Source organism: Colletotrichum fioriniae (genome assembly GCF_027942845.1).
Source record: "Colletotrichum fioriniae strain IMI 355084 chromosome Unknown scaffold_7, whole genome shotgun sequence".
NCBI lineage: Eukaryota > Fungi > Ascomycota > Sordariomycetes > Glomerellales > Glomerellaceae > Colletotrichum > Colletotrichum fioriniae.
Window position 1 is genome coordinate 2,100,627 of NW_027076843.1, and position 25,169 is coordinate 2,125,795.

At 52.9% G+C, this 25,169-nt stretch overlaps 5 protein-coding genes across 5 annotated transcripts; 2 read left to right on the forward strand and 3 right to left on the reverse strand.

Moving 5' to 3' along the window:
• Positions 1-5,066: 5,066 nt before the first annotated feature.
• N0V96_006737 (uncharacterized protein) lies at positions 5,067-6,798 on the forward strand (the record flags this gene model as incomplete). Its single annotated transcript, XM_053196296.2, has 2 exons — positions 5,067-5,223; positions 5,288-6,798. 2 exons carry the CDS (start codon positions 5,067-5,069, stop codon positions 6,796-6,798), a joined length of 1,668 nt encoding a protein of 555 aa, XP_053046159.2.
• A 1,910-nt stretch (positions 6,799-8,708) lies between these two features.
• On the forward strand, positions 8,709-10,217 carry N0V96_006738 (uncharacterized protein; the record flags this gene model as incomplete). Its single annotated transcript, XM_053196297.1, has 1 exon — positions 8,709-10,217. One exon carries the CDS (start codon positions 8,709-8,711, stop codon positions 10,215-10,217), a length of 1,509 nt encoding a protein of 502 aa, XP_053046160.1.
• A 2,986-nt stretch (positions 10,218-13,203) lies between these two features.
• Positions 13,204-13,717, reverse strand: N0V96_006739 (uncharacterized protein; the record flags this gene model as incomplete). Its single annotated transcript, XM_053196298.2, has 2 exons — positions 13,204-13,590; positions 13,700-13,717. The coding sequence occupies 2 exons, from the start codon at positions 13,715-13,717 to the stop codon at positions 13,204-13,206; spliced, it is 405 nt and encodes a 134-aa protein (XP_053046161.2).
• Positions 13,718-17,369: 3,652 nt separating this feature from the next.
• N0V96_006740 (uncharacterized protein) lies at positions 17,370-18,419 on the reverse strand (the record flags this gene model as incomplete). The annotated part of the gene is made up of 1 exon (XM_053196299.1): positions 17,370-18,419. The coding sequence occupies one exon, from the start codon at positions 18,417-18,419 to the stop codon at positions 17,370-17,372; it is 1,050 nt and encodes a 349-aa protein (XP_053046162.1).
• A 1,246-nt stretch (positions 18,420-19,665) lies between these two features.
• N0V96_006741 (uncharacterized protein) lies at positions 19,666-20,623 on the reverse strand (the record flags this gene model as incomplete). Its single annotated transcript, XM_053196300.2, has 2 exons — positions 19,666-19,997; positions 20,089-20,623. 2 exons carry the CDS (start codon positions 20,621-20,623, stop codon positions 19,666-19,668), a joined length of 867 nt encoding a protein of 288 aa, XP_053046163.2.
• Positions 20,624-25,169: the final 4,546 nt, after the last annotated feature.

A 25,169-nucleotide genomic window follows, 5' to 3' on the forward strand; every position in this document is an offset into this window, starting at 1 on the left:
TTTCACCAAGTCGAGATCTAAGCACCAAGCTCCAAGTGTCCCCAAGTATACGTACGGACATTCGTACAGATGCCTACCTACAACCGGGAAGCCCGTTGTCCAGAGATAAACGCTGTCACACTCACGACTCACGACTCAAACTTGCTGCCACCGCCCATGTTCATTTGCTGGCCATGACCCGCCATCCGTGTCAAGAAACTCTATTCCTAGTCTACATTTGACGGGTATCCTCGACAATGACGCAAATGCAATGTCTGCGGCGCTGGGTCGTCAGTTGCGGAAACCCCATTCACCAAGACCAGAAACGGTTGTTCGGGTACTACGGCGTTTCTCTGGGGCCGAAGAAAAAGTTGCTGCTAAGCTGGAAACTTTGGCCGATGCAGACTGAAGGTAAGCTTGACCCGAACCAAAGGCTAAGACAGCACTTCCAAAGCTTGCGTTTGGCTTTTTCTGGTCTTTCTCTAGCAATCCCGATGGGACGGTTGCTGCTACGAGCCATCGACCAAATTGTCCGAGTTCTTTTTGGCGGTCAAGACTGCTCGAGCCTCGAGAAAAGGCAAATACCTAGGGCAAGGTTGGAGGCCATCCGATGTCTACAGACCTCGATCAGTTAAGAGACAGCACTTTGGGTAACGCCCGCATCCAACGCCATCGTTTGACTTTGTCCACCCTCCCCGTCCAGCTCAGCCAGGGCGACGACGCGCCGTACTGGCATATCAGAGACCACTCTTACTCCCGCTTCGCTTCTGTAGTTCAATATAAGCAAGTCAGCTCTGTCATATGCGCTGTTGACGTGGACAGAAGGGCACTTGGGTATTTTCACATACCTATAGCTAGGACTAGACGGCTCATGTGCGTTGTACGGATATATGCGGCTAGCATCTGGATCTCGACGGTCACCTGAACTTCTCGATATGCCGGCTGGGCGTGTCACACGGCGGCACGATATGCCCCCAAGGTGGGAGGTCAAATGTGGAGGACCGCTGTTGCTGAGGGCCATGGCAAGCATAGAGTGTTTTGGTAGCGGTGGCCCACACCAAAATGCGGCAAAGACGTCTCGTCTTCTTTTGTCGGCGGCGGTAGAAGCACAAGTGGGATGTTTCGAAGGGTTCGAAGCATAGCCATCCATCAAGTGGGAGCCGTACCTTGAAGATCGCTACAAGCCAGGTCTCGCAGTGCACGCAGAATGTCTCACCATGAAGGGCATCTCTTACAGCAACAGTTGTGCACAATCTTCTGGCGTAACCTTGGCGCGACCTTGACGCCTACGGATATTCATAATCAACAAGATGACTGTATCTGTACAGTTAGACTGTTGTGCGCTTGCTTTCCTTAGTGATGGATACTCAACTGTAATACGAATGCAGAGCACTGCCTCTATCAGATTGGGAGGCGGCCAAGCAAGCACACCTCGTCCCCTGCCCTTGGAAGCGCAGTCACCCCTCTCGCACTGTAGTTGCGACCCAAGTGACAGGCCCCTTAGGCTGAGTGATGAGATTGATTGGCAGCGTTTCTCGAATCCCGGCAACTCTGGCTTGGTTAGCCTCTTGGCACACATCTCAGCCCGCGATGGTGGCGAGCAGGGATGACGAGAAGGGCTGGGACAAGATTCGAGTCCGGATTGGCTCAAACAATATCAGGTGGATACAAACGGGGTCGGAAATAACGAATGAAGAGGTCTAGTGTAATGGAATCGAGCCACATTGCGCGAAAGCCGAGAGCGGCACAATAGGCCAAGACTCCCAAAGATGCTCTCCCAGGGTTGCAGAGTCTGAGTCTGTCAGAGGAGGAGTCTGGCGGCACACCTACGGCGTACAGGCTGCACCACCATTCTCCTGCACCTAACGACTGCAAGCTGCAGATGCAGCAGCAGGACGGACAAGAGATCCCTGAACTGGATGGGCGGGTGAGGGCCGCGCTCGGGTAACTTAGAAGGGAAAGAGGGAGCTCCACGAATTTCACTGTTCACTTTTCAACAATGGCCCGTCCGTTTATGCGCCTCTGTGCCTCCTATTCCTGGTAGGGTGGCCTGGCCTTGTCGTGCCTACTCAACAGCCGACCAGTGAGAGTGCAGGTAGACGGGGAAAGCAGTAGACAGTAAGAGGCTGACTGTACACACAGAACGAACCAAGATGTGAAGAATAAGTCCGGAAGAGGAGGTTGTGAGCACGAGAGATCATCACCATGGTGCAGTTTTGCATGACCGGACGTACCTCGGACTGGACGCGCCTCAATGCTGCTCACAGACTGCTCACCGTCCTCTGAGTGCCGCTAGCATCAGCATCAACACGAGCACCGGCAACATCGTAAGGCAAGGCCGCAGACAGATCAGTCCTCGCCCTCGAAGGCGAACCCGAGACTCCGGCTCTTTGTGCATTTTGGGTTGGCACTGCACTGGCTTTCGGTGGCTGTTCTGAGCTTCTGGCACGGCCGAGGCAAAAAGCAAAGGTTTTTCCTTCTGCCCTGCCACGGGGATGGATGGTCCTAGAACTTTAGCAGTCGCATCTAGTGAGAGACAAGTCCAATAACTGGTACGCACGCACGGCACGCTGCCATGAACCACAAGGCCGGAAGAGATGGGCAGTGACGATCACTCATTCTCGTTGAAGCAACAGGTAACCAGCCAAACCTTGCCGTAAACTAGGCAAAGTATCCGGAAATATGGACACCGGTACGCACCACGCAAGTCAAGCCGCAGCAAGCTCTGATGGGATAAGCGCGGCAACCTTTCGAGGTGTCTGTTGGGCTTGAGATGAGACCCTTTTGAGGTTGAATTGGCGATGCTGGTGGATGCCTACTTGCGAGAGGCATAGAAGGAAAAGCATAGCACGATGGACGAGAAGGCTGTCCCTTGCTTTGCGAACGTGGAGTTTCTTCACCCGCTGGAATCGTCCATTCTCGTTCCGTGACACAGGACGCCGCGGGATCTCAGTTCTCTGGAAGCGAACTAGGAGCAAACGCCAGCAAAAGAACCCAAGCCAGCGCCTCGCTAGCATTAGCACATATCTCGACCCATGTGCGGACGACGAAGTGCTCGACGAATACGGATTAGACCTGAGTCTAGCATCCGGCTCACACTGTTGACCATACACGCCCCCCATTTTCCCCGTCCGTCCCTGCCCTGCCCTGCCCTCCCCTCGTACCAACTCCCCTTGACTTGAGATGCCATTCTTCTCATTCTCCTCTTTGCCCATTTCACACTGGGTACAAAACGGGCTCCGCAGATGTAGGCGTGGGACGCTGGTATCTGGGATGGCTCGCTTCTTCACAATCCCGCAGTATCACCGGGGAAAACCTCTTGTTCCCTTCCTCCCCCCCTTGTACCAACCTCACACCCGCTGTCTTGCCTGGGTTTCTGGCAGGCGCGCAGAACAGTGGAGTGCGTGAGTGCGTGAGTGCGTGGGCAGCCACTGGCCAGATGCCAGAAGGTAAGTATTCGTACGGATACATAGCGAAAGCAAGGGCCGCTGTGCGGACTATGGCTCTTTTATCCAAACCTGGCTTGTCCCCTGTCTTGAAAACTCAGGAGGCACTCACTCACTCACTCATCCTCATCCGTCATTTTTGGCCCAACCTCACCATCAAGGGACGTGACGACGGAGGGCTGAGTTCCCGGGCAGCGCTGTAAGGTTTAGTGATGGACCTTTTGCTGGGCCATGAGCATTCCGACTCGGCTTGGCATTAGCGCCGTCAGCGCCACCGCAACGGAACAGAAAGGAGATCAAATGGCTTTCAGATAGGTACCTAGGTAGTGTGTGTGCTGCTATTTTCTACTACAGTACAGTTAGCCGGACTGCTGGAGGGCTACCCGTACAGACTTTACTGTAGTGACCTCCCGTGGTACCCAAACTCTCACGTACTGTGCTGGGGTAGGATGGGATAAAGCAAGCAGCAGCGGGTGTGGTGAACCAAGCAAGACTGGAGACCAAGACAGGACAGGAACACTCTGACCAATTACGCACAGTTGATTCAGCAGACAGATGGGTCCAGTGGATTGGGAACGAACTGGGGGGAGCGAGTGATCTCAGAGGCGGAAGCTGGGCTGGGCTGGGCTGGGGGAGATTCTGAGTTTGGGCCTTGGAGCGGCCGTCATTGTCATTTCGTCTCTACCAATTACCGCCGAGTCAGCTGGGCCCCAGTCCGAGGCGTTGGGTCCCTCTCTCACTCATACCCAGTGCCAATGGAAATCATCTGGGAATGCACAGTATTCATACTCCTTGTCCTATTCCATGCTCTGCCATTTGGGCGTCCATCCAGGGAATTATGGATCCCACCTCGCCCACAATAGCCCGCCGTTCGACCTTGGTGTGCTCCCGTCCAACTCGAGAGTCGACCCCCCCAGTCCGTCTCCATTCATCTACCCACTCCCTGGTCCCTTGTCCGTATATCTCACACTGTCCCTTCTTCCCCCCTTCTCTTGCTCCTCTCCCCCTCTGTCTGTCCCAGTCCTGCTAGTCCCGGTCCAGCCCAGGTCCCAGCCATCAGACACTCGTAGTGTACACCCCCTTTTAAAGCCAATTGCGTTCCTTCGCTTCCCACTCTTTTCAGTCCAAGTGGACCCACTCTCCCATCCGTCTCCCTCATCAAACCCCCATTCCCACCCGTCCTCCTCTTTCCTTCTCTCCTGTTCACCAACCGTCCCCGAGCCGTCTAGGAATTGTAGACAACCTCACCGTTGCAGTTGTTGTCGTCAACTTTCGCCGCGGTTACTCTACGACCTCGTGATTGGAATCGAAGAAATAAGAAGGGATTGTTATTGCTGGGTACACCTCTGCCTGGTCACTGGCCCGAAAGTACGTGAATCGGTTGCTGCTTGGAGGAAAACGGCCTCGCGCCCTGCGTTCCATTCTGTCGGGGCACTACCCAACTCACTGGATCCCCCCTACCAAAGAATCGAGAACGGCGCTGGCGTTTCTGAGGACTCTATCCTGCATCAGCCACTCAAGTGCAACTCGGTTTTCTAACATTCATCAACCAGACCTGTGCACGGCCATCGATCGTTGGGATCGACTGATATCAAGTGAAGTCTCGACAATAATCCCGACGACAATCCCACAACATTCACCATGCCGGTCGATATCAGCCGCCACGTCCAGTTGGACCACATCGGAGAATCCGAGAGTTATGAGGACAGGCCGACGCGATCCGGCTCGAGGATGTGGTATGAGCTGAAGGTTCTGCAGCAACCTGAGCGTGCGCGTGCATGCGGATCTGGTCAGAAGTGTAAGAGACCCTCGATATCCCTCAACTGCTTGTCATAGAGTTGCCTCTGACCTTCATTGTTTAGCCGCGGCCGATAGACGCCCCGTCGACCCTCCTCCCGTGGTGCAGTTGCACGTCTACGAGGGACCTACCAGAGCCGAAGCTACCGATATCACTTTCAACTACCGGGCCAACTTCTTCCTCTATGCTGAGCTGACACCCGCGCGCCCCATGGCTCATGGACGCGTTCAAACCCCCGCGGCAACTTCACCTCCCGTGCTGACGGGCATGCCGGTTTCGGGTATGGCTTATCTCGACAGGCCTACAGAAGCAGGCTACTTCTTGTTCCCCGACCTTTCGGTCCGTCATGAAGGACGCTACGTCTTGGCCTTCCACCTGTACGAAGACGTGAAGAGGGCAGAGGATCGGGAACCGGGCGGCGACGCGGATGATGAGGAGGAGAACCCCTGCTTCCAGTACAGAATGGCTGTCAAGTCGGTTTCATTCAACGTCTTCAGCGCAAAGAAGTTCCCTGGTCTCACTGAGAGCACCAACCTGAGCAAGACTATCTCTGAGCAGGGATGTCGCGTGCGTATTCGCCGTGACGTCCGCATGCGAAGGCGCGACGGAAAGCCGACAGGAAACGAGTTCGACACCAACCCCGAAAACGAATTCAGGAGCACGGCCAGGAGAACACAGACGCCAGAGATTCGCAGCAATGCGGAACAGTATCGTGCGAGGTCGGCGAGTAACAGCAGCGAGCACCGCGCCGCGTACCCGCCTGCTCCGGAACGCAAACCATCTCTCATTGAGAACTTCAAAGCCGAGACTTTCCAGGCGCCGCCACCGCCGCCGCCGCCGCCCATGTCATACGGCCCAGCTCCCTCCACCAATGTTCACCTACGATTTGGATCTGATGCCTCGAGTGCACCCTATCCTCCTCACCAATACGCTCAACCTTCAGCGCAGCCGCCGCCCATTTCTCCCACCACGGCCTCGTACCATTCCCAGCAGCCCTCGCCTTACCAACCCGCAAGCTACGGCTATTCGAGCAGACCCAGCTCTCAGTATGCCTCGAGCAACCCGCCTCCCACGCCCCGCGATTCGTACGACAGACGGCCGTCTGCCATGATGGTGCCACCTTCTCCTTCGGTGTACGGTCCGGGACCACGGGATCACGATATGGCCAGGCGCGATTCGGACTACAGGAGAGATTCTCTTCCTCCTCGCCAGCTTGCTCCCGTCTCCGATCTTCCCCACATGGGCACCAAACTCCCGCCTATGTTGCCCTCCATTGAGAAGCTCACTGCTCCTCCCATGGCGGGTCGCTCAGAATTCATTGAGGCTGCTCCTTCCAGCTCTCACAATCCCGTTTACGAGCCGGCACGCGCAGGCACCAAGCGTGGATACGGAGACACCTTCATCGACAGCCAGCGCCCCCTGTACGACAGACAGCGCCCACAAGATCCCCACCACAACAGCGCTCACTACAACCATCGCTACGTTGTGCAAGACCCTCTCGAGTATAAGCGTGCCGATGGCACATTTGGCGTGAAGCCGGCAAACGATTACTACAAGATTGTCAACCCTCAATGAGGTTCCGGTGCACTTGCTTAACGGCGTTTCGGCGGCTTCGTATTAAGGGCGGTGGTATTTTGCATCCAAGCGTTCTTGGGCAATGGGGCGTTTGGAAGGATCGGAGACAACTTTTCGAATTGTATATACCAACTGGGAGTCACTCACCATTTACGGCACCCCTCGGAAACCAACTTTCTTCCCCTATGTTCCTCCTAACACTCAACACACTCTCTACGATCTTGATGGCCGTTTTGCTTGGCCATGAGCGATCATCTTTACTTTCCTACCATGTCTTACTTGATCTGATCATGATTCAGACTGGAATTGAAAAAACGAAACGACTTTTTGGTGTTCACGAAGACAGGCACATCTGAGTCAGCTGTAATGTGTCATTGGTCTCGCTTTTGTTGTTTCCTTGTGTCTAGTTGGGCAGGAGTATTACATGGATTGACAGCGGCTTGTCCGTTGTGCCCCGTGGGCAATGGGGACAGTTAGTTTAAACTTTTTGTATAGGAAAATGGAAAAGGTTCCAATGCTAAAAGCTACTATCTATACTTTATCTATGCTTGCTCGTGATGTTGACAAGTGGAGTGAGGCTCTGATAATGGGTGAGATGAGTACGACTCCGATGACAGAAGAGCCCTAGAGGTGACTATCTCGGATGTCTGTGTTGCGTTACGACAATGTGCTTGCGTCAACGCCGGATTCCCTCAGCTTTGTCGATCTCAATGTCCCAGTAGTGTGAGATGGAAGAGATCTGTACTAAGGTAACTTGAGAGAAGAGATGCATGGAATATATGAGCCGTAGCGTGCTGCGTGCGTACGTGCGCCGATCAAGCTAGATTGACAGCACCAACGGACGTAAATAGACAACAAGCTAATGTGAGGTGAGAGGAAGGATGAGATGAGAGAGTGAGAGAGTGAGAGAGTGAGAGAGGGATAGTGAGAGTGGGAGAGAGAGGTGGTCCTCGTGTTCCTTGGATGTACCTTAAGGGAAGGAGCACCAGGTCCAAGCGTCACGTGGCCAATGCTCTCGCGGCCAGTTTTTAAGGTGAGAATGGCGAGGATGGCCCGGTGAAGGGCAACGCGCCATGTGGAGTCGCACCTTGCGCGTCCAGGGACGAATGGGATAATTGTGGGCGCGTTTTGTTTGCCCGAGCAACGCAGCAACGGCCGATTCCACCTTTCGCGGCCCCCAGTTGCCCATTTTGGCCCCTTAGTTCGGGGAACAGCAGCCATCAGAGGTCAGGAACCCCGGCCGACATTGGACCATTTGCGGGTCTCTTCCCCCCAAAAAATCGCACTACCCCTGGCTCTCCATTGTTGGTTGCCGTTGCCCTTCCAATACGTTTGGTACTACGAGATCAACACGCCTCCAAGCCCATCACTGTTCGTGACCCCTTCGCGCGTACCGTTAGCTTACCTTACCTTACCTTACTTTCTTCCAAACTTCGTCCTCGCTGTATCTACTTCTCCCTCACCCTTTTTCAGCACTTTTTTACTCTCCAATCCCCACTCCACACTACAACAATACTCAAACTCTCATCCTCCTGTACACGCCTCATTGCGCCTTCTCCTCTGCCATCTGTGCAGGGAAGAAGCCCGCGACGACATAGAGGTTGCGCCGCGTGCCTGCGCAGGTGCGGAGCGTGGCAGATGTAACGACAGAAAAGTAAACAAAAACCCTTTTGGATGCCGCAGCATCGCATCGCCCGACAAAACCTTCCCCTCGCATTTGCGCTCATCAGGGTCTGACGACACGTCTGCTACGTCTTTTCCCCCGGTTCACCTCGCCAGACCTCAAGTAAAAAAGAAACGGACGAAAAAAGGTTGGACTTTGGCCGTCAACAACAAACCGCAAGAAACTCAATCAAACCCACCCTTTTTCTGGAACGAAACATTGGACCAAAAGGCACACAAACGAAACAATGCCCATGTCAACAATGGAGGACCCGTCGGCGCCTGGTCCGCTGACCTCCCACCCGATCACGGGCCCTCCGTCAAGCAATTCGACGTCCAACGGCCAGCGGCCCGCGGCGAAACGATCAAACTCGTCGGTACAGCGCGCGAATTCCCGCTTCGTCGAGGGTTCAATGAACGACCGTACTTCGGCTGCGCCGCCAATCGACTTCCTCGGCCCTGAGGATTCGACTGAGATTGCGCGCCGTTTCCACATGGACTTTTACGTCGACGCACCCGATGCTGGAGTCTTCTCCCCGGAAAGACTTCGGCAACAGCAACAATATCACCAGCAGCAACATCACCAGCCGCTACATCAGCAGTCCCAGCCACTTCTGCACCAACCGACAATCACCTACGGCGAAGTTAAGAGACCCGCCAGCTCGGCTAGCAGCCACGTCGGGAAGAAGGGCTTCTGGGGTGGTCTCCGCGAGAAGCTGAGCTTCGTCAGGGATAAGGATAAGGGGGCTAAGCGCCCACTGAGCCTTGATGGCAAGCTTCTTGCTCAAGGAGGCGGGGCTGGAGGCTTCGGCAGCGGCAATGGTAACGGCAATGGCCTGGGCCCCATTGGCGCGCCGACCGCCGCCGCGATGCCTGCGCATTTCGCGAACAACGGTGCGGGCATGCCCAGCAGAGACGAGATCATGGCCAGCTACCAGCAACTTATGAAGGATGGTTTCTTTGATGCGCATGCTATCCGCTCCACCCGCCAGCCTCCTCCGCCCTCGTTCAACCCCTCGACTACCACATACTCGACCAAGCCTCCTGCGGACAAAAAGTCCTTTGCCGAGCGCGTGTCGGGTCAGTGGCCTCTCCCGCCGACGGAGGAGGTCCAGCCTCTACCAGACTCGCGGGACGGAAACAGGAAACGCGGCATGGACAACGATGAGGATATGTCGGCAGCCAAGAAGCTGCGCAAGTCTGCTTCACGCATGTCCGTCGACCTCTCGATTCCCGGGCTCCGCAAGCAAAGGTCTCACGGCCAGTCTGCCTCGGTGGACATGCCACCCCCAAATTACATGCCGCCTCCGCCTCCTCCCAACTATATGCCTCCTCCTCCACCGCCTCGCGCTGTCGGTGGAGGTACTGTCTTTGTTCGCCGGTCGTTTAGCAGCTCGAACCGCGCAAGCAACAAGCTCGCCAAGCACCAGCCCTCGTCCTCTCTCGGTCCCATGCCCATGGATACGGACTTTACGCCTCCGAATCCCTCCTACGCGGCTAGCACTCGCAGTAGCATCGATTCCAACGACTCGAGGCGATCCTTCCGCGAGGCAGCTCGTGCCTGGACTTCCCGAACCGCCCGCAAGGCAGCCGAACCGCTGGGTCTGAGGCCCAACTCGAACCACGGCGCGGCGGCCATGCAGTGCGGACCCGAGCAGTTTAAGAACCGCGGGTTCGGCTGTGAAGGGGAGAACTATGGCGTTGCGCAGGAGCGCGAGCTGCCCAGCCGATGGAGGGGTTTGGCGCGATTCACCTAAGGGCAAGCGAAGTGTTTGCTGTCCCTCAATGGTGGATTTTGCGATTGGCAAGACACGATCATGGTCATTATTACCATGGTCTGCTAGACTTGTGGGGAATGGAGGAAGCATGGTGTTGAATAGACACTGGGGCCTTTCTGGACGAGCTTTACGACTTTTAACGACATGAAATGACCTTCTTTTTCTTTTACGAAATCAGCATCGACCGCGCAGTACGACTTTGTTTTGATCTTGACGAATGGTCCTCGAGTAGCCGAACACGCCACATGATCTCCCTGTCTCGATGCCTGCAACGTTCATCACGAGGCAGATAGCAGAGGACGGTCTAGGCGTTAGTAATTCTACGGTAAGGACCTGAGTGAGGGATTATGGACTCGGAAAAGACGATCAACGGTGTGGAAAGCAGACAAAAGAAATGGGGAGGGGATATGAGGGAGATGGGGGCCAAGTGATTCCTTTCCGACTGGAATCTTTGGCTTGACTTTTTTTTCCCTGATGATTTCGCGTCTTGTAGTTGAGGAAGCTCTTTGTTTCTTTCTCACTTTCATGTATGTAGACGACATTTGCGGTCCTTCCCTCTCTTTTTTTTTTCCGTCTTCACCTCTTGGCTTCTCCGAATATCGAAGGTTTGCCAATGTTTGGATGGGAGGAAGGGAAAGATACAATGGTGTCTTCTTTTTTTCGGGCGTCATCTTGTGATGTTGACGCACATGTGTTGATATGGAAAGGGGATTGGAATGAGTGAAATCTGGAGTTTTGATTTTTCTTTTGAGTTGTATAGTTTCTGAACGCAGGAGGGTCTTCCGGGAACGTGGCTTGAGGAGTAGACGACCTGGCTACCACGGGAAAAAGGGGAAAAAAACGTTTTGTGGACTGTAGTCGAAGCTGGAAGAGGTGGTGGAGACGAGAGACGAGACTCGAGGCGATTGGTTTTCGGTCGTGAGAGGAGAGCTTCTCGTCTTTGCTGCGTACTGACTGACTTGGGTGAGATGGATACAAACAATACAGCCTTTTTTCTGACCTGCTGATTGATGAACTATTGGGTGTTTGTGTTTGGCTGCTTTCGTGATGTAGGGGGTGGATTTGTGTAAGTTGTGAGTGTACCTTGGGTTTGGTTTTTGGGCGATGAGGCGTGCTGCAGCGTTGAGGTTTTGGATTTACATGCAGGGAGTATCTCGTGACAGAAGGGGAGGAGTGGGGGATGTTTTTTGGTCTTGGGTTCAACATACATAAGCCACGCCATCTACGCCTTCAGCGTTGAGTCCCGTTGACGACAGACGACGTTTGCGTGGAGGTATGATGTGGCGAGTGAGGTACGGCCAACCACGACAGGACGAGGTTTACTTCCAGCTTGTGTATGAAGTTTTGGGACTTGACATTTGTCTTTTTTAATTTTTTATAAATAGTCCGTCACTACCTTCCTTGTCCAGTCTCTGTGTGTGTATATAATGAGGTGAATATGAAGGAAGAGAGGGATGAGAGCTTGTAGGATGTCGTCTTGTGTGACGAGGTCAGTTGGCATCTCTATGCCCAGTACCATGTATGAAATTACGACGAGAGAGGGGCTAATCGTGGATTCTTCTTCCACGAGTCTGGGTGGGCTTTAGTTCGCGGGATGATTGCCATCGTCCTACATGTGGACTTGTATCCTATCAGTGAGACATTTTTATACTAGTCAGTAACGCAACGAGACGATACCTCAAAGAAGCTAGGAGTACAGAGACCTTGAAGGGACGTTTACCATATCTAGGCATGCAAACGCACAGAAACGGGGACTTTTATGCGACATGTGGGTGAAAACATTGCGTCGGTCGGCCTTCGCTTCTTGGGGGTTCATATGGAAGGTAAGCAACTGCTTAATACTTGGTATTTAGTACCAAGTACGAACGACCAAAAGCTGTTACCTCCTTGCATAACAAGTGATGCTCCTCCATATCTCGCGTTACTTGCAGCGTGACAAATGCAAGAGAGCCGGCTTGCTTCGAGTTTGGTGTGACTGCCAGCCCGGTCTACCGCCACCACCATGATCACCATCACCCCACGATACTGTAAACAGGACCTTATAGTGCGGCGAAATGAAGAAGAAATATCAAGCTCAAGATGAACTTGAAGTTCGGCTAACGTAAGTGTACAGTCTGCCTAGATTGACTGTGCTATTACCAGTCAGGGCTACCATCACTAACACTACTAACACCACTCATAACGACCTCACGATACACCCTCAAAAGGGCTTACGACACTATCAATCGGTCTCATTGAGCTAGGCAACTCTAACAATCCCTCAATACGAATACCGGGCTTGCGGCTGGGAGTTACGATTGTAGGATCTCTGCCACCATGATGGATTTGTCAACTATTATGCCTAATCCCAATTTTTTCCAAGAGGCCTGCTCCCGGTAGGTCCATGAGTCTTACCCAGAGCTTCGAAATAACCGAGGAAACTTGAGTGGACTGCAAAGCATGATATTTTGTTCTCCTCATGCCGAGTTGCCGAGAGCACGCTGAGGACCCAGGCCGGATGGGAGTTCCTCTCTTCCCCCACAAGAGGCACGTTCTAATCATCTACAGTCAAGTCTGGGGAGGAGCCTGATGCCCGGCGGAGGTTGAGCCTTTCGACCCCAATCCCTTCCCCCCCCAGTAACCTCTTTCAGCTTATTGACCTTTTCCACTTTGGTCACCTGTTTCCTTCCAATTCTGGGAGACTTGAATCGCCAGGGAGGATGCCTATGCAACTCTCTATCATCTTGTTCTCAAGATCTCGTCGAGCCCGAATATTATCCACGAAAATGTCGTACTTGTTTCCGGAGGCGAGCCTCCTCCACTTCCTCCTCCTCCTCGTCAGTGAGGTCTGACGAAACCAACTGAGCATGCTCGAGGTCCCACGATGCAAAGCGCATCTCCGCACAAGTGGACGTTGGACGAATGTAGATCCTTCAGCCGAACACCGTGTTGACGTATGAGACGAAGCGAAACGGAAATCATTTCCTCAAAGTTTTTTTTTCTCGCTGGATTCAATTGGCAGGAGTTCCTCCTTGGCCATCAACATGCCGCCGATATCTGACAAGAGGTGCGCTCTCCTGCCCGCGATGCTCGTTAAGCCCAAGTATCCCGGTATGACGCTCCCTTGCAGCGGTTGAAGCCGGTCGTAGATGAGGGCCTCGTTGTCGAAGAGGGCCGTCTTTGGCGGATCGAAGAGGTCCCTGTCTTTCAGATACTCCATCTTGAGAATCACGTCTTTGGGCAAGATTGCCTCGTCGACGATGCAGTCCGGTAGCAGGAGCTGAAGAACATTCTCGTAGAAGGAGGAAATCTCTCTTAGAAAAACAGGTTTCCCACGGGCAGCAATGATCTGTGACTCGAACAGGAAGACATACTGAAAGAAGATTGGTATCAGCGTAGAAAATTGTTTGCTGTCATTGTCGTTATAGCTAAGGTTGTGGTTAAAGGTTATTGCATGATTGGAGTGGTCCTAGAGTGTTTACCTCGTCAGTGGTGGTCATATTGGGCGAGGGTTGCTTGAAGCAGTCAGGCAGAGTGTATTCAATGTGGGAGGAGTACTGATTTTGTCATGTGTTGTGGGAGAGACGAAGACCCAAGGCCTCGATCGATTAGAGATTTGTCTCAGCTATCAACTTTCTTCTTCTCAGGCTCCCACGATTGCCTAGCTTATTATATACCCCAATCATTTCACCATTGACAATTCAGACATGATTCGCGTACTTAATTTGAGCTTCGGACTCGCACGTCATATGTCTTCTGCATAATTAGAGTAGCAGGATGCCATGGAGTATCCTTGATACAAGGCCACTGACAGGGTCGCTTCCATTCAGTGATGCCAAGGGGTCTAGCTGAGAGTGTGATATGAGATGTGAGATGGCTTTTATAGGTATGTTGAGGACCGCTATGCTGGACGGTGATATCAACTAGGAATCTGGAGCGACATATTAATATAAAGTAGGCTACAGAGTAAGGTGCCTTTATCTAACCCCCTCAACTCAGACCTCGTGGTGTTCTTTTCCCCTCCTCCCACAAGAAACATCTCGCACCTCGCAGTGAGCCTAGGTACGTGGATGAACAGTGTTGGAATTGGCCTTGAGACTTTTACATCTGACGTTACGATACCGTAGGAGTTGATCATCCCCTAGTCGGACAACGTAGTGCGTAGTGGCTGGCCCTCTCCTCCCTATCAAGGCTACGTCTTACTTCACGTCTGCGCTCTTCTGACAAGATGTTTTTATCAACAATTTTTCAAAAGACCATCGATAATATCACAGTACGTGCCCTCTACGGCTGGATTGAGTGCGTGCTTTGGGTGGTTTAGGTATTGTGTCAAAACACGAGTTCACCTCCAGGGGGCCATCGAACGTTATAGTGACAAGTGAAAAGGAATTCGACAAATCACAAGAATAACTGAAAGATGCCATTTCTCACTTTTCGTTGAGTTCCATGCTCACTGGCTTGAGATGGAGGTCCTGAATGTTCTTTTCCTTCTCCCCATTTGGTCAACCTGCGCCCCTCAGTCCGCCACATACGACCATACCCATTGGAAAACTCGGGATCCCGTCCGCTCTCCCATAGATAAGCCAATGAGGGCCGGATTAGTAGTTGGGTCGGTGACGACCAGCGAATACCTGGTGTTGTATGTTTTTGTCTTCATTTTGGTGTTTTGATCTTGCTTTTGTGGTGGGCCGTGGTGGGCGACGATAGCTTCATTTTGTTTTGTGTTTGGGGCAGTGGTGCGGGGTTGCTATCCTAGCTGTGCAGGGGTAGCGCGACTAGCGCTGTTGGCATGGTCTAGATGTAAGGTAATATTCTCCAGTGTGAACCCAAACATCAGTGGGCGAAAAACATGCCCTTTCTTCTGATATATTCAGATCCTCTATCTCTATAGCTCAGTGTAAGTTATTCTATGTTACATAAGATTGAGATGATTTATAAATAAGTAAGGTCAGATGTCACATGAGCTTCCCAGTATGTTTATGTGTCTTTCTTATGTTTTGGACAGAAATAAAGTCCTTGTATGATCCCGCATGAGAGACGCCAGCAGCTTACAAGCCAAACTCATGAGTCCGTGTGAGCCTCCCGGTCGTAACGTTCCAATAACCTACCAGGGCGGCAGAACCCAGGTGAACACTCTGTTCTGACGTTCAGCTATAAATTGACGCGTTCCCGTGCTCCATATCGTAGGGGTTCCTCAAATCCGGATCCGATGGAAAGTTGCTTGTCGATCCAGGTGCAGAAGCTGCTGACAACTTGTTAGCAAACTCATTCATTGCACCAATTTCTCACTAATCACAGACACTGTCGGTGATCCCCCCAAATGAAGAAGAAGCAAAAACTTCGACGCGCTTTCTTCACGGCCCCGCGTTCCTTTCGTATTCGTCCTCACGAAACAGACGACGATGACGGAGCTTAAAGAGGGAAACCACATAAAAAGGAGCTATAGTGAACTTCCAGCTTCCAGTTGACACCTGTGACTAAATCATATAGATAAAGCGACCTTTGTCAAGCTATTGTCGTTACCTAGAAGTCACCCGCCATGATTGGCAACAAGGATGCCCTTCTGGTCGGAGCTCTGCGAGTGGGTGCTTTTAAGCGTTATATTATTATACCCGGGCAACCTGGGATAAGGCAGGCACAGCTGCTACAAAGCTGGTCTCCTATCTCCTCTGTCGTGATGTGACTGCTAAAAGGCATGCATTTTCATTTTCTCACGGCCAATTTTACTAGTATCCTGCTTTTGATAGACGCTGTAAGCGTGGTATGTGCTGTGCTAAGACTACTATGTCCGTCTCGAAAGAGTCGTTCCTTTGTCTTGTTGTGCATACTTCCATGCTAGGTCTTTCGAGAATTGGATCCGACTATCATGTTCATAGGTCGCCCGGCCTATCGGCAGATGTATGCGTGTGCGGACAACACAACCTCGGTCTTTGGCGAGCAACTAGGTCTTTAACACTGGCCCTGGATTATGCTAGAGGCATGATCATGGGCTTGCTATAATGGATTGCAGCTACCTAGGGTGAGTGATCTTCTGCCAGGTGGGCGCACTTCTCAAGATCACTCGCAAGCATAGGGGGCGTTTGACAGAGTCCTTTATTCATGAACTCCTGTTAAGACGTCTTTGAGTTGTGGGGTACAACCATTCTGGTGAAGGAATCAATGGACCATGTTTGAATCCTTGGCCTTTATGACTACAAGTGACGGCTGTTATCGGCAGGTCTTCGATGTTCATTGATCTACTAGCAAGTCATCACGTCTCAAGATCATATCGAGGTTTAGAAGCTTACAGACGGGCTCATTGAGCAAGGAATTACGCTGATACGATACGAAGTGGTGTCACTTCTGGATTCCATGCCGAACCTGCACAGTTCGCCTGCTTGCTGGGTTGTTTACGATTCTGAACTCGGTATTGATCCATCGGTTCTCCGCAGCTCAGGTAACAGCGTAATAGGTATTGGGGCGAGGGAGCCGTCTATAGGGGGGAAAGTTGAGCAAGTTCACGGCAAGATCGATGACGACTTTGGAATCGGGAGCAAATATTGGGATGAATGCAAATATTCATCCTTCAAAGCCGGTATTCGAGTAAGTATCACGCTGGTACGAGGCGATTTGTGCTCTCAAGAGCTAGTAGGCCCAGGAAATGCGCCCTCATGTTTCCCCGGAGACGATGAATAAACAGAAGCAAGTGTATATTCAGAAAGCAGATACCGCACTCGGAGGGGTACATGAGGAAATTATTCCCTCCTCCTAGCACTATCGGATGAGGAGACTTCTGGCGCCGTAGTTGCGACTGATCACTTGCAAGAACACACAAAGGACTTCGACCCCCGGTGGCTGTCTATTTTTGAGGGTCATGGGTTCGAGTTATCCTATCGACTTTACATTTCTGTGTTATACCATTTCTGCCTCCCAGTGTATTCATTCTTTTGTTCAAGAGTCACATATGGCGCTTCATTCTGGGCACTTTGGATCCTCATCTCAGCTGCTCTTACCTCTACATCTCGTCTATGATCCTCTACAACACCGAGTGTGGCCGAAATCTAGAGATGACATGGCAGATGAGAGCATTAGTTATTATATTCGGAAATATGATCTACCCTACAAAAAAGACAGACACCGAACAGAATAATGAACAGGGCTTCGAAATCACTACTACGCTCCTCCGGAAGCTCCAGCCGCAAGTATCATCATCTGCTGCATCCTCCTCCGATCAACCTCCTTCTTCAACATGCATACACAACTCGCGACAACCAGCACCTCCACCGCCTCCCTCCCTCCGTCCTTCGAATCAGCCCACCTCATCACATCGAGCATCAACCTGCCCCCATTTCCTGCCGTCGTACGCCCCGTACCCCGCGTTCTCGTTTCCTTGCCACGAACGAACTGCGCGATTCTCGTCTTGCTCTCCTCCGTCTTCTTCCCGCCTGCCAGCGCGATGGTCTGTACGAGCTCACAGACGAGTAGCTGGTCGGCGCCAGGCACGGCAGCGCGTTCTTTCCGCGTGGCGTAGCGCCACTGGAAGGTTCCCAGGGGCGTCTTCAGAATCTGGGTGCGGGAGGTGAGGGACTTGGAGACGATTTGGAGGTCTACTGCGCTCACATCCGTCTCGCGGTGACCGTTCTCCTCGTCTTGGAGTGATACCTCCGTCGAAGAAGAGCTAGAGGAGGCCGGGGGTGTGGGTGCGTGGAACGGCGCGAGGGCCTGAGACGGTCGGAAGATGGGGGGTTTTCCCGGCCCGAAGCGGTAGAGCGTCGTGCATACGGGCGTCTGAGATGCGTCGTCGCCCCTTAGGAGGTGACAGCTTCCGTCATTGCGCGAGAAGCGGATGGAGACGTAAGCCGGGACGGATTCCGCGCTCCAGGAGCCTGCTTCGACGTGGTAGATTGCGATTGGGTCGGGCCGGGTGCCGATGGGGAGCGAGAGCCATTGCTTCCCGGTGGTTTCGATCTGGAAGTGCACCGTAGGGGCAAAGGCGTCTCCTGAGGGAGAGGCCTCTGAGCCGCCATCACTGCTGGGTGCGGGTTCCGTGTCTCGAGGGACAACGGTTATTGTTTGATCGTAGGCTGGTGGTGCGGGGCTGGAATCGGATGATGTTGATGGTGAGATATCTGCGAGCTCGATACCTGTTGCTGAGGAGTATGTGGGCAACGAAGAATTGCTGGGCACGGTGTGCAGTTCGTCTGCAACGATCGTGGTCGACATGGTGAACCCAGAGAGCTAGGCTAGTCTTCAAATAAATATGGTAATTGGATTAGAGATGGCTCTGTGTCCAAGGCAAGACGAGGAGGTAGTTATGACTTAGGGACCTCGCGAACAAGAGGAAGGTAGTGCGGGACGCCGGCAGTCTTGTTTTCTGACCAGGAAGGAAACACTCTTGACTTTATCCTTCTCACGCGTCCTGAGACTTCCTTCACTGCAGTGCTATATAAGGGCAGGCGAACTGACACAACCTTTTGCTAAGAAAGCCTAGTAAGACACTGCCACTAAAATCAGTCGAATGCGAGGAATGCGACGACGGCGGACTTTTCTATGCGGACTTTCCACCGATTCAAAACTTAATCTTTCATCATTTCGCCTTACTGGTCTTCGACCAATAATGATCCCTCGAGTACATCTTCGAATTCGAAAGGTAAAACGCGCAGCAAGCCCTCGAGATAAGACCTGTGGCGACCAAGTTAAGTGAAGGTAGTCTCTGTCAGCCCCCAAGATCAAGAAAGCTTCACTTTCCACGAAGGCTCAGCTGCCTCGAAACAAATGCCGCCCCCACCCCCACTACATCAGTGCGCTCTTTTACCGTATTCCTCGCATGTCTTGCTTTCTTAGTACCTTATCGAGAATCGACACAAATTGGGCATTCTTCAACCGAATCTATCGTCCATACAAGCCCCCTCGTCAGTCATCCTCTCGGACGCCAATTGGTTTGCACGGCCCCACCTCCGGTCCGTCGTATTCCTCGTTTTGTCCAGCTCGTCCAATCATGTACGCCACCACCGGAGGCGGTGCGCCTGTGGTTGCCGGGGGAGGGGCAGTGTCGGCGGGCGGTGACGAGTGGGGCTGTAAACGGCACTCACCGAGATCGTTTTGCCCTGCTGATGAGGATCGGCAAGATCTCTTTTCTCCTACCGACCCCGTTCGTTCTCCAGGGGGTTGTTATGCTTGTCTATCCGGGGCCTTTGTCTTTGAGTAAGTGGATATTGAGCCAAAGGAATCAGGTTCTCAATCAAATGGTGAGATGGTTGGATGGTTGGGTGGGATGGGCTTGATGCATCGTGTTCACTGTTGCGGATACGATGCGGCGTCTGTCAAGCAACTTTGGTCATTTTCATTTGCAGTTTTGACAACAGATTGTCCTAGTCTTGATAACTCTCAATAGGTGGGAAAGATTTCAGAATAAATAAAGACATCGTAAATAACAGCTTCAGATGAACCTCCGCTAGCAAATCTTTCCTCAAAACTTCTTCCCAAAAAAGGTCAGGTCCTGCTTGAGCTGCTCCTCTACCCACAAAGGCCACCGATTATACACCAAATGCTCGTGGTCTACCTGCCTATTGAGATGCCCCAGCCACCGAATGATGCCCAAATCCACGGCGCTCTCCTTTGGCGGCGCCTTTTCGCGACACTCGTGCTCGGCGTTGGTCACCGTAGCCATGATCTGCTTCAGCGCGATCCAGTGGCTGGCCAGGAGGACCATAGTTTGCGAGGTCATGTCGATGATGCGCTGGAACTTTTCGTGCGGAAGCTGGATCCACCAGCCGTAGTGCTTCGAAAGTGTTTGGTACGCTGTTTGAGCGAACCGTTTATCAGTGGTTTACTTATGGTATATAAAGGGAGAACAGGCCAGGATGTCCGTGCTGTAGGGTGCACAGCTTACCCTTCCAAGACGAAGTATGCAGCTTCGTCGCCATATCCAAAAGAAGCTCGAAATACTCAACCTCCACCCCATCCCGACAGAGACCCCTCAACCCGCCAATCGCCTCGACAGCACCGTCCGCCCACTCGGTCCGAATCAGCGGCAGATCCACCATCTTGGGCTCCAGGACCGCGCTCGAATCCTGCCCCATCAAATTCACAAATATGGGCTTGATGCCCTTGATGTACATCTGCGTGCCGATGATCAGGATGCCCCGGATAAAGGTCATGTACTCGGCCATGCCGTCCTCAAACGTCACGGACTGGAACGTGAGCGCGAAGCACGTCGCGATCAGGGCGTTGGCGTGCTCCGGCGTCGTGCCCCGCTGCTTCGGCAGCTCGGCGAGAGACTTTTTGATGGCTTTTATGGCCTTGACGCGGTGCGCCATGGCGAACGCTAGGAGGCTCGGGTCCGCGTTCATGAGATCGCAGGCTGCCATTCCGAGGATCGCGTGCATGAGGAATTCGTTCTGTATAAGTTGAGCAGGGTCTCTCATTGATTCAGTTCATAGAGCTCACGGTTTGAGATAAGCACGGAACTTCATGGGTCCAGATGTTTTCGTTGCCTATAGGGTGGTGAGGGTAGCATTGTAGCATGAAGTGCTGGAAGAACCGCATATCTTGCAGACTGAACAGCGGCACTTGATGTTGCGGCTGAGTACAATACGTTAGATAATGCATCTGGATTACAGATAATGTGATTGACATACTTGGTGCACAATCGTTGGAGCATTGGGATACTCGCACTTCAAGCCCATTTTGTTACAATGCCCACATGATGGTTGCGTCTCTTGGCACTTTGATACACAACGTTACTATGCGAGAGACGACAACTCAATGAGAATACTGGCTTACTTTGATACGTCTTCTCTTGCAGTTGAAGCACCCTCTGCGACTTTTGGTATGCCCTCGTCTCTCAAGGCGCTGCTTCTGAGAAGGACCGTGGCGAGACGAGCCTTCTCCGCTTGGCCCTGTAGCGGAGGTCCTGTTCGTGGGTGACTCGGAAAGTGTCTCGCTCGAATAGGTATTCTCATCTCCGAGTAACATGTCTTCACCTGGGAAGAAGGCCCCATAGTCGAAGTCACTAAAGCTCGGGGCGGCTGCGATGAGAGGCAGTGATGACGGAGCGGTGTTCATGATGCTGCAAACTTGGCTGCTTGAAAGCTCTAGGGCCTAAAAGCCAGTGTGCGAATTTGACTATAGACGGTTTGAACGGCTTAAATTCTGATGAATAGCTTCAACGGTCAACCTGCATTAACTTGACGTCGCTTTCAGCTCAAGCTGGTGCCAAGGCAGCCATGTCACGTGTGGCACCAAAGATTGTCATCGTCGCAGGGTGTCGGGCGATCGATAGGCCGCCACAAGTCTTAGATCAATGGCTGCCAGATGCCATTGGCTGCTGATCATCAATAATCGCAATCGATTTCAGCATTGTGGAGGCTGTGCTTGGCAAGGCTGTCTAAGGATATTGAACAAGTCCCTTCTCGTTTACTGAACGATACCGTGAAGACTTTAAGTTGAAAATCAATGAGGACAGCCTCCGTTCGCCGCGCCGGCGATGAGGTTGGCGATGCCGAAAACTGGGCCTCTTCCGAACGGACGGCTGCCGGGATGGTGAGACGAAGCGCCCGCTCTCCTCTACGTCTTACATCGGAATAAGTTGCCGTGCTCTACCTTACCTCCAAGATGAGAGTGTCTCAAACAAGCTGTAGTGATTGCAGGCGATCCTGCACTCGATCATTTGATCCATTTGGTTGCACCACCGATGAAAATGAGGAGACATTAGGCAGGAAATAACAAACCCGGTCCCCAATCTTGGCAACTTCATTGAGGATTCAAAACTGAAACCAGCTGTCGAGTGTCAATGCTGAGAGGTGCCTATTGAACATTGTTGCCAAGGAGCTGGGTAGTGTCTATTTCTTGCCTCGAGAAACGCTTCTAGGGCACGCGTTTCTTTTAGGGTGCATCGGCTAGGCCCTGTCACATTGAAAAGTAAGTCAGTACAGTTCACTTGACAATATGTCTGCCAATCGAAGCAAATAATCATTCAGCTACGTGACGTGCCGAGTCTCTCTGCTGCCAACTTCTAAACCGTCATGGCTGTCGGTGGAGCCGTATGGGGACACTTGGGACTATTTCGATGGCGCAAGCAAACCTAACTGCGGATAGCCACGCCGCCGTTCATGTGCTGATCTCAATCGATGGGCAAGCGTGCCAGACTCATTGACGGGATCATTTGCTAAGGTGCATGTAATCCTGCAGGAGCAGACTTGAATAGATGTCAACGGCTGCAGCTGACCCAACACTGTTACATGTGGGAGGACAAGCATATGAACAGGAATAAACCAATCCTGGACGAAACGAAAACCGTAGAGATACGTAGAGCTGATGTAAGGAAGCTGGAGTGGCTTGCAGCATGCAACCTGCAGGTAAGACCGTAAGACACATGTCGGGAAAGAAATGCGCCAGACTCCAGTATGAGGAAGCTAGAGTAACCATAAAGTGAGAATTATGGAAACGAAAGTCTGTACGGGTCCTCTTCACGCTTGTCGATGCGCATGAGACAGCACAACCTTAATGAAGATTGACATCGGATGAAAGCAATGCGTTCGCTCACTGGGCAACTCTCGAGGTCGGCTGTTCGGATCGTGGGTGCAACTATCCGGCGTTTAATGATATCGGGCGGGGTTGACAACACTCAAAGAAGCAGAACTAAACGGCTGGCAGTGCCGAAATGATTACGTACGTCGTGATGAATCGTACTATTTAGGTGCAAAGCCTCGTGTCCTGATATTGTCGGACCTTGCGCGGGCCGGGGCTCTGAGTCGCGTGCTATGGAAGTCGGCTTCAGCCTCTGAAGAGCCAGTGAGCCTGGCAGACTGCCAGTGAGTCCGAATGATCTGAGCGTCTAGAACGGTATATAGTGCCCTGATGGAGGACAGCGGCCGGCATGGCAGTCCCGGGTCATGGAGCCGGGTGACATTCCGAGGCTCTAGCTTCGGCGTGGCGCAGTGTAGCCCTGGCTGTCGCATCCCGGCACGTGCTGCCCTGTGCTGGAAAAGGACGAAATCCTGCTCGACTAACAAGCTTTGGATGATCCGGAGGGCTGGCCGCTGGCCTCATCGGCTCTTTGTCAGGGCGGCAGGGAAGTAACGGGACAGACTGGGCGAGGAATGTGGGCGGCTGTCAGAAAAGGGCCAAACAGGTGGAAGTGAAGTGCCAAAATGGGCGTTGTGTTGGAGTGAAATGGTGCTCTGATGGATGGGATTCGCTGGACGTGTGCCCCGTGGCGGCGGAAGCTCATTTCGCTTAGGGTTTCACAGCCGGCGCCCTGGGGCCTGGCTGGCCCGGATTGCTGGCCTTCCCAGGTCTGACGCTGTCGAACAGTTGTGGAATCCCCCGAGTCGACTCCATCTCCCGCGCAGAGAGTCTGGACTTGGTGCGCGGTCGATTTTCCCTGGCGATCCATCTGGCTCCACGTAATCGGCTAGCCGTAAAGAGGAAAACGCGTAAAAGGGTCAAGACGACGACGAACGTGGGGCCAGCCCAAAGTGGTGAAACAGGTCAAAAGCGCGGGTCTTATCGTGCTCACACAAATCCTCGGCTCGGATTGGGCCCATTCTCCCATGACAATGGCATCAGTCCTTCGGGTTGCCCCAAGCGCGGGGCTGCCGTCCCAAGTCGACCGTTGTCATCCTTTGTTCGTCCGATGCTGGGCGCTGCGGGACGGGACACGAAAAGTCGTCGTAGAGCCCGCCCAGCCCACCGAAGCCATTCGCCAGGCCAACTGGGACTATTCGGCCTGCTGCCTGAGGACCTCGTCAGTATTGGGGGCGTGGTCAACGCTGCGCAGTCGTCAAAGAAGGGTCCCCTTGGTCGTCTCGCTTGCCCTTGCGTGGCCCTCAGTAAGAAGCCTCGGAGCCAACGAGTCACCTTCCTTGGGGGGCTTTCCCGAGCGGCAATGTCCGGCGGCAGTCTTGCTCTGGTTGGCGGTGATAATTTTTGGACATCTCCCTGGTGATGGCAGGCGTAGGGCTTTTGCCATGAAAGAGCCATGAGCTATGGAGGTCGACCGAGGGAGGAGAGGGAGCGGGGGTCAAGGCAATAATGACGATATTGAAGAATAGTGACTTGGTGTTGGAGGCAAAAAGAGAGGGATTTTTCTGCAGCAAGGAAGTGTTATTGATAGCAGAGCGACTAAGATGTTGGCGGAGGCACAGATAAGGTACTCACTCGACCACTGACCCGAGCGAAACGTCAAGGCTTTCATGTTGCACTCAGCAACGCGGCTAGCCAGTCGAGCCTAAAGTGCTAAACTCAACGGTTGCAAAGGCGACAGATGTAACTTGTGTGCTTGTAAGCAAGTGATGGTAGGAACGAAACGACATCCTGATTCTCACCTACCATCGGCTGCCACCTGTGCCTTCCTCGCCAGCCAGTGCGTGCATCAACTTCTTGCAGCCGCTGACTGGCTCGACTGGGTCGGATGGAGAAGGGGGGCCGGCGGTTGAGGGGATAAGCAAGGAAGGGTACTCTTGTGGTGAGGTATCTTTTAGCCGCGATGGCACTCAAAAGATACGAGACGAGGTCGTATTTAGCGACGTATCCTTGGCGCCCGGTGTTTCCAAGGTTGCGCCGTGGTGCCGGTTCCTGCAGCATTTGCCCCCCGTTCCTGCATAAGCCAGGGGTGAAAATGGCGCTTCTTGGTCCATTCGCCGCTCAGCCGTTGGCTCTTCCATGGGCCATTCTTCCAAGTTCCAAGCTGCAAACCTTTGCCCCCTCCCCTCTTCTTGGCTCTTCGCTGCTCGCTGTCATTGAAAACCTGGCCAAGAGACAAAAAACTAAAAAACTAGCCAGGCCAGCATTAGCAGTGGAAGGGCGAAATGGTCGTAGGCGAGCGCTAGTTCGTCGCTGAGGTGTGAGTGGGTGGCAACCCAGAACAATCCAGATGTGACTGCTCGTTTCTCCCTCGTTTGGCACCATTCAACTAGCTATTGAAGCTGGATCTGGTCAATTTACCAATGCTCTAGAGTTGGTGAGCCA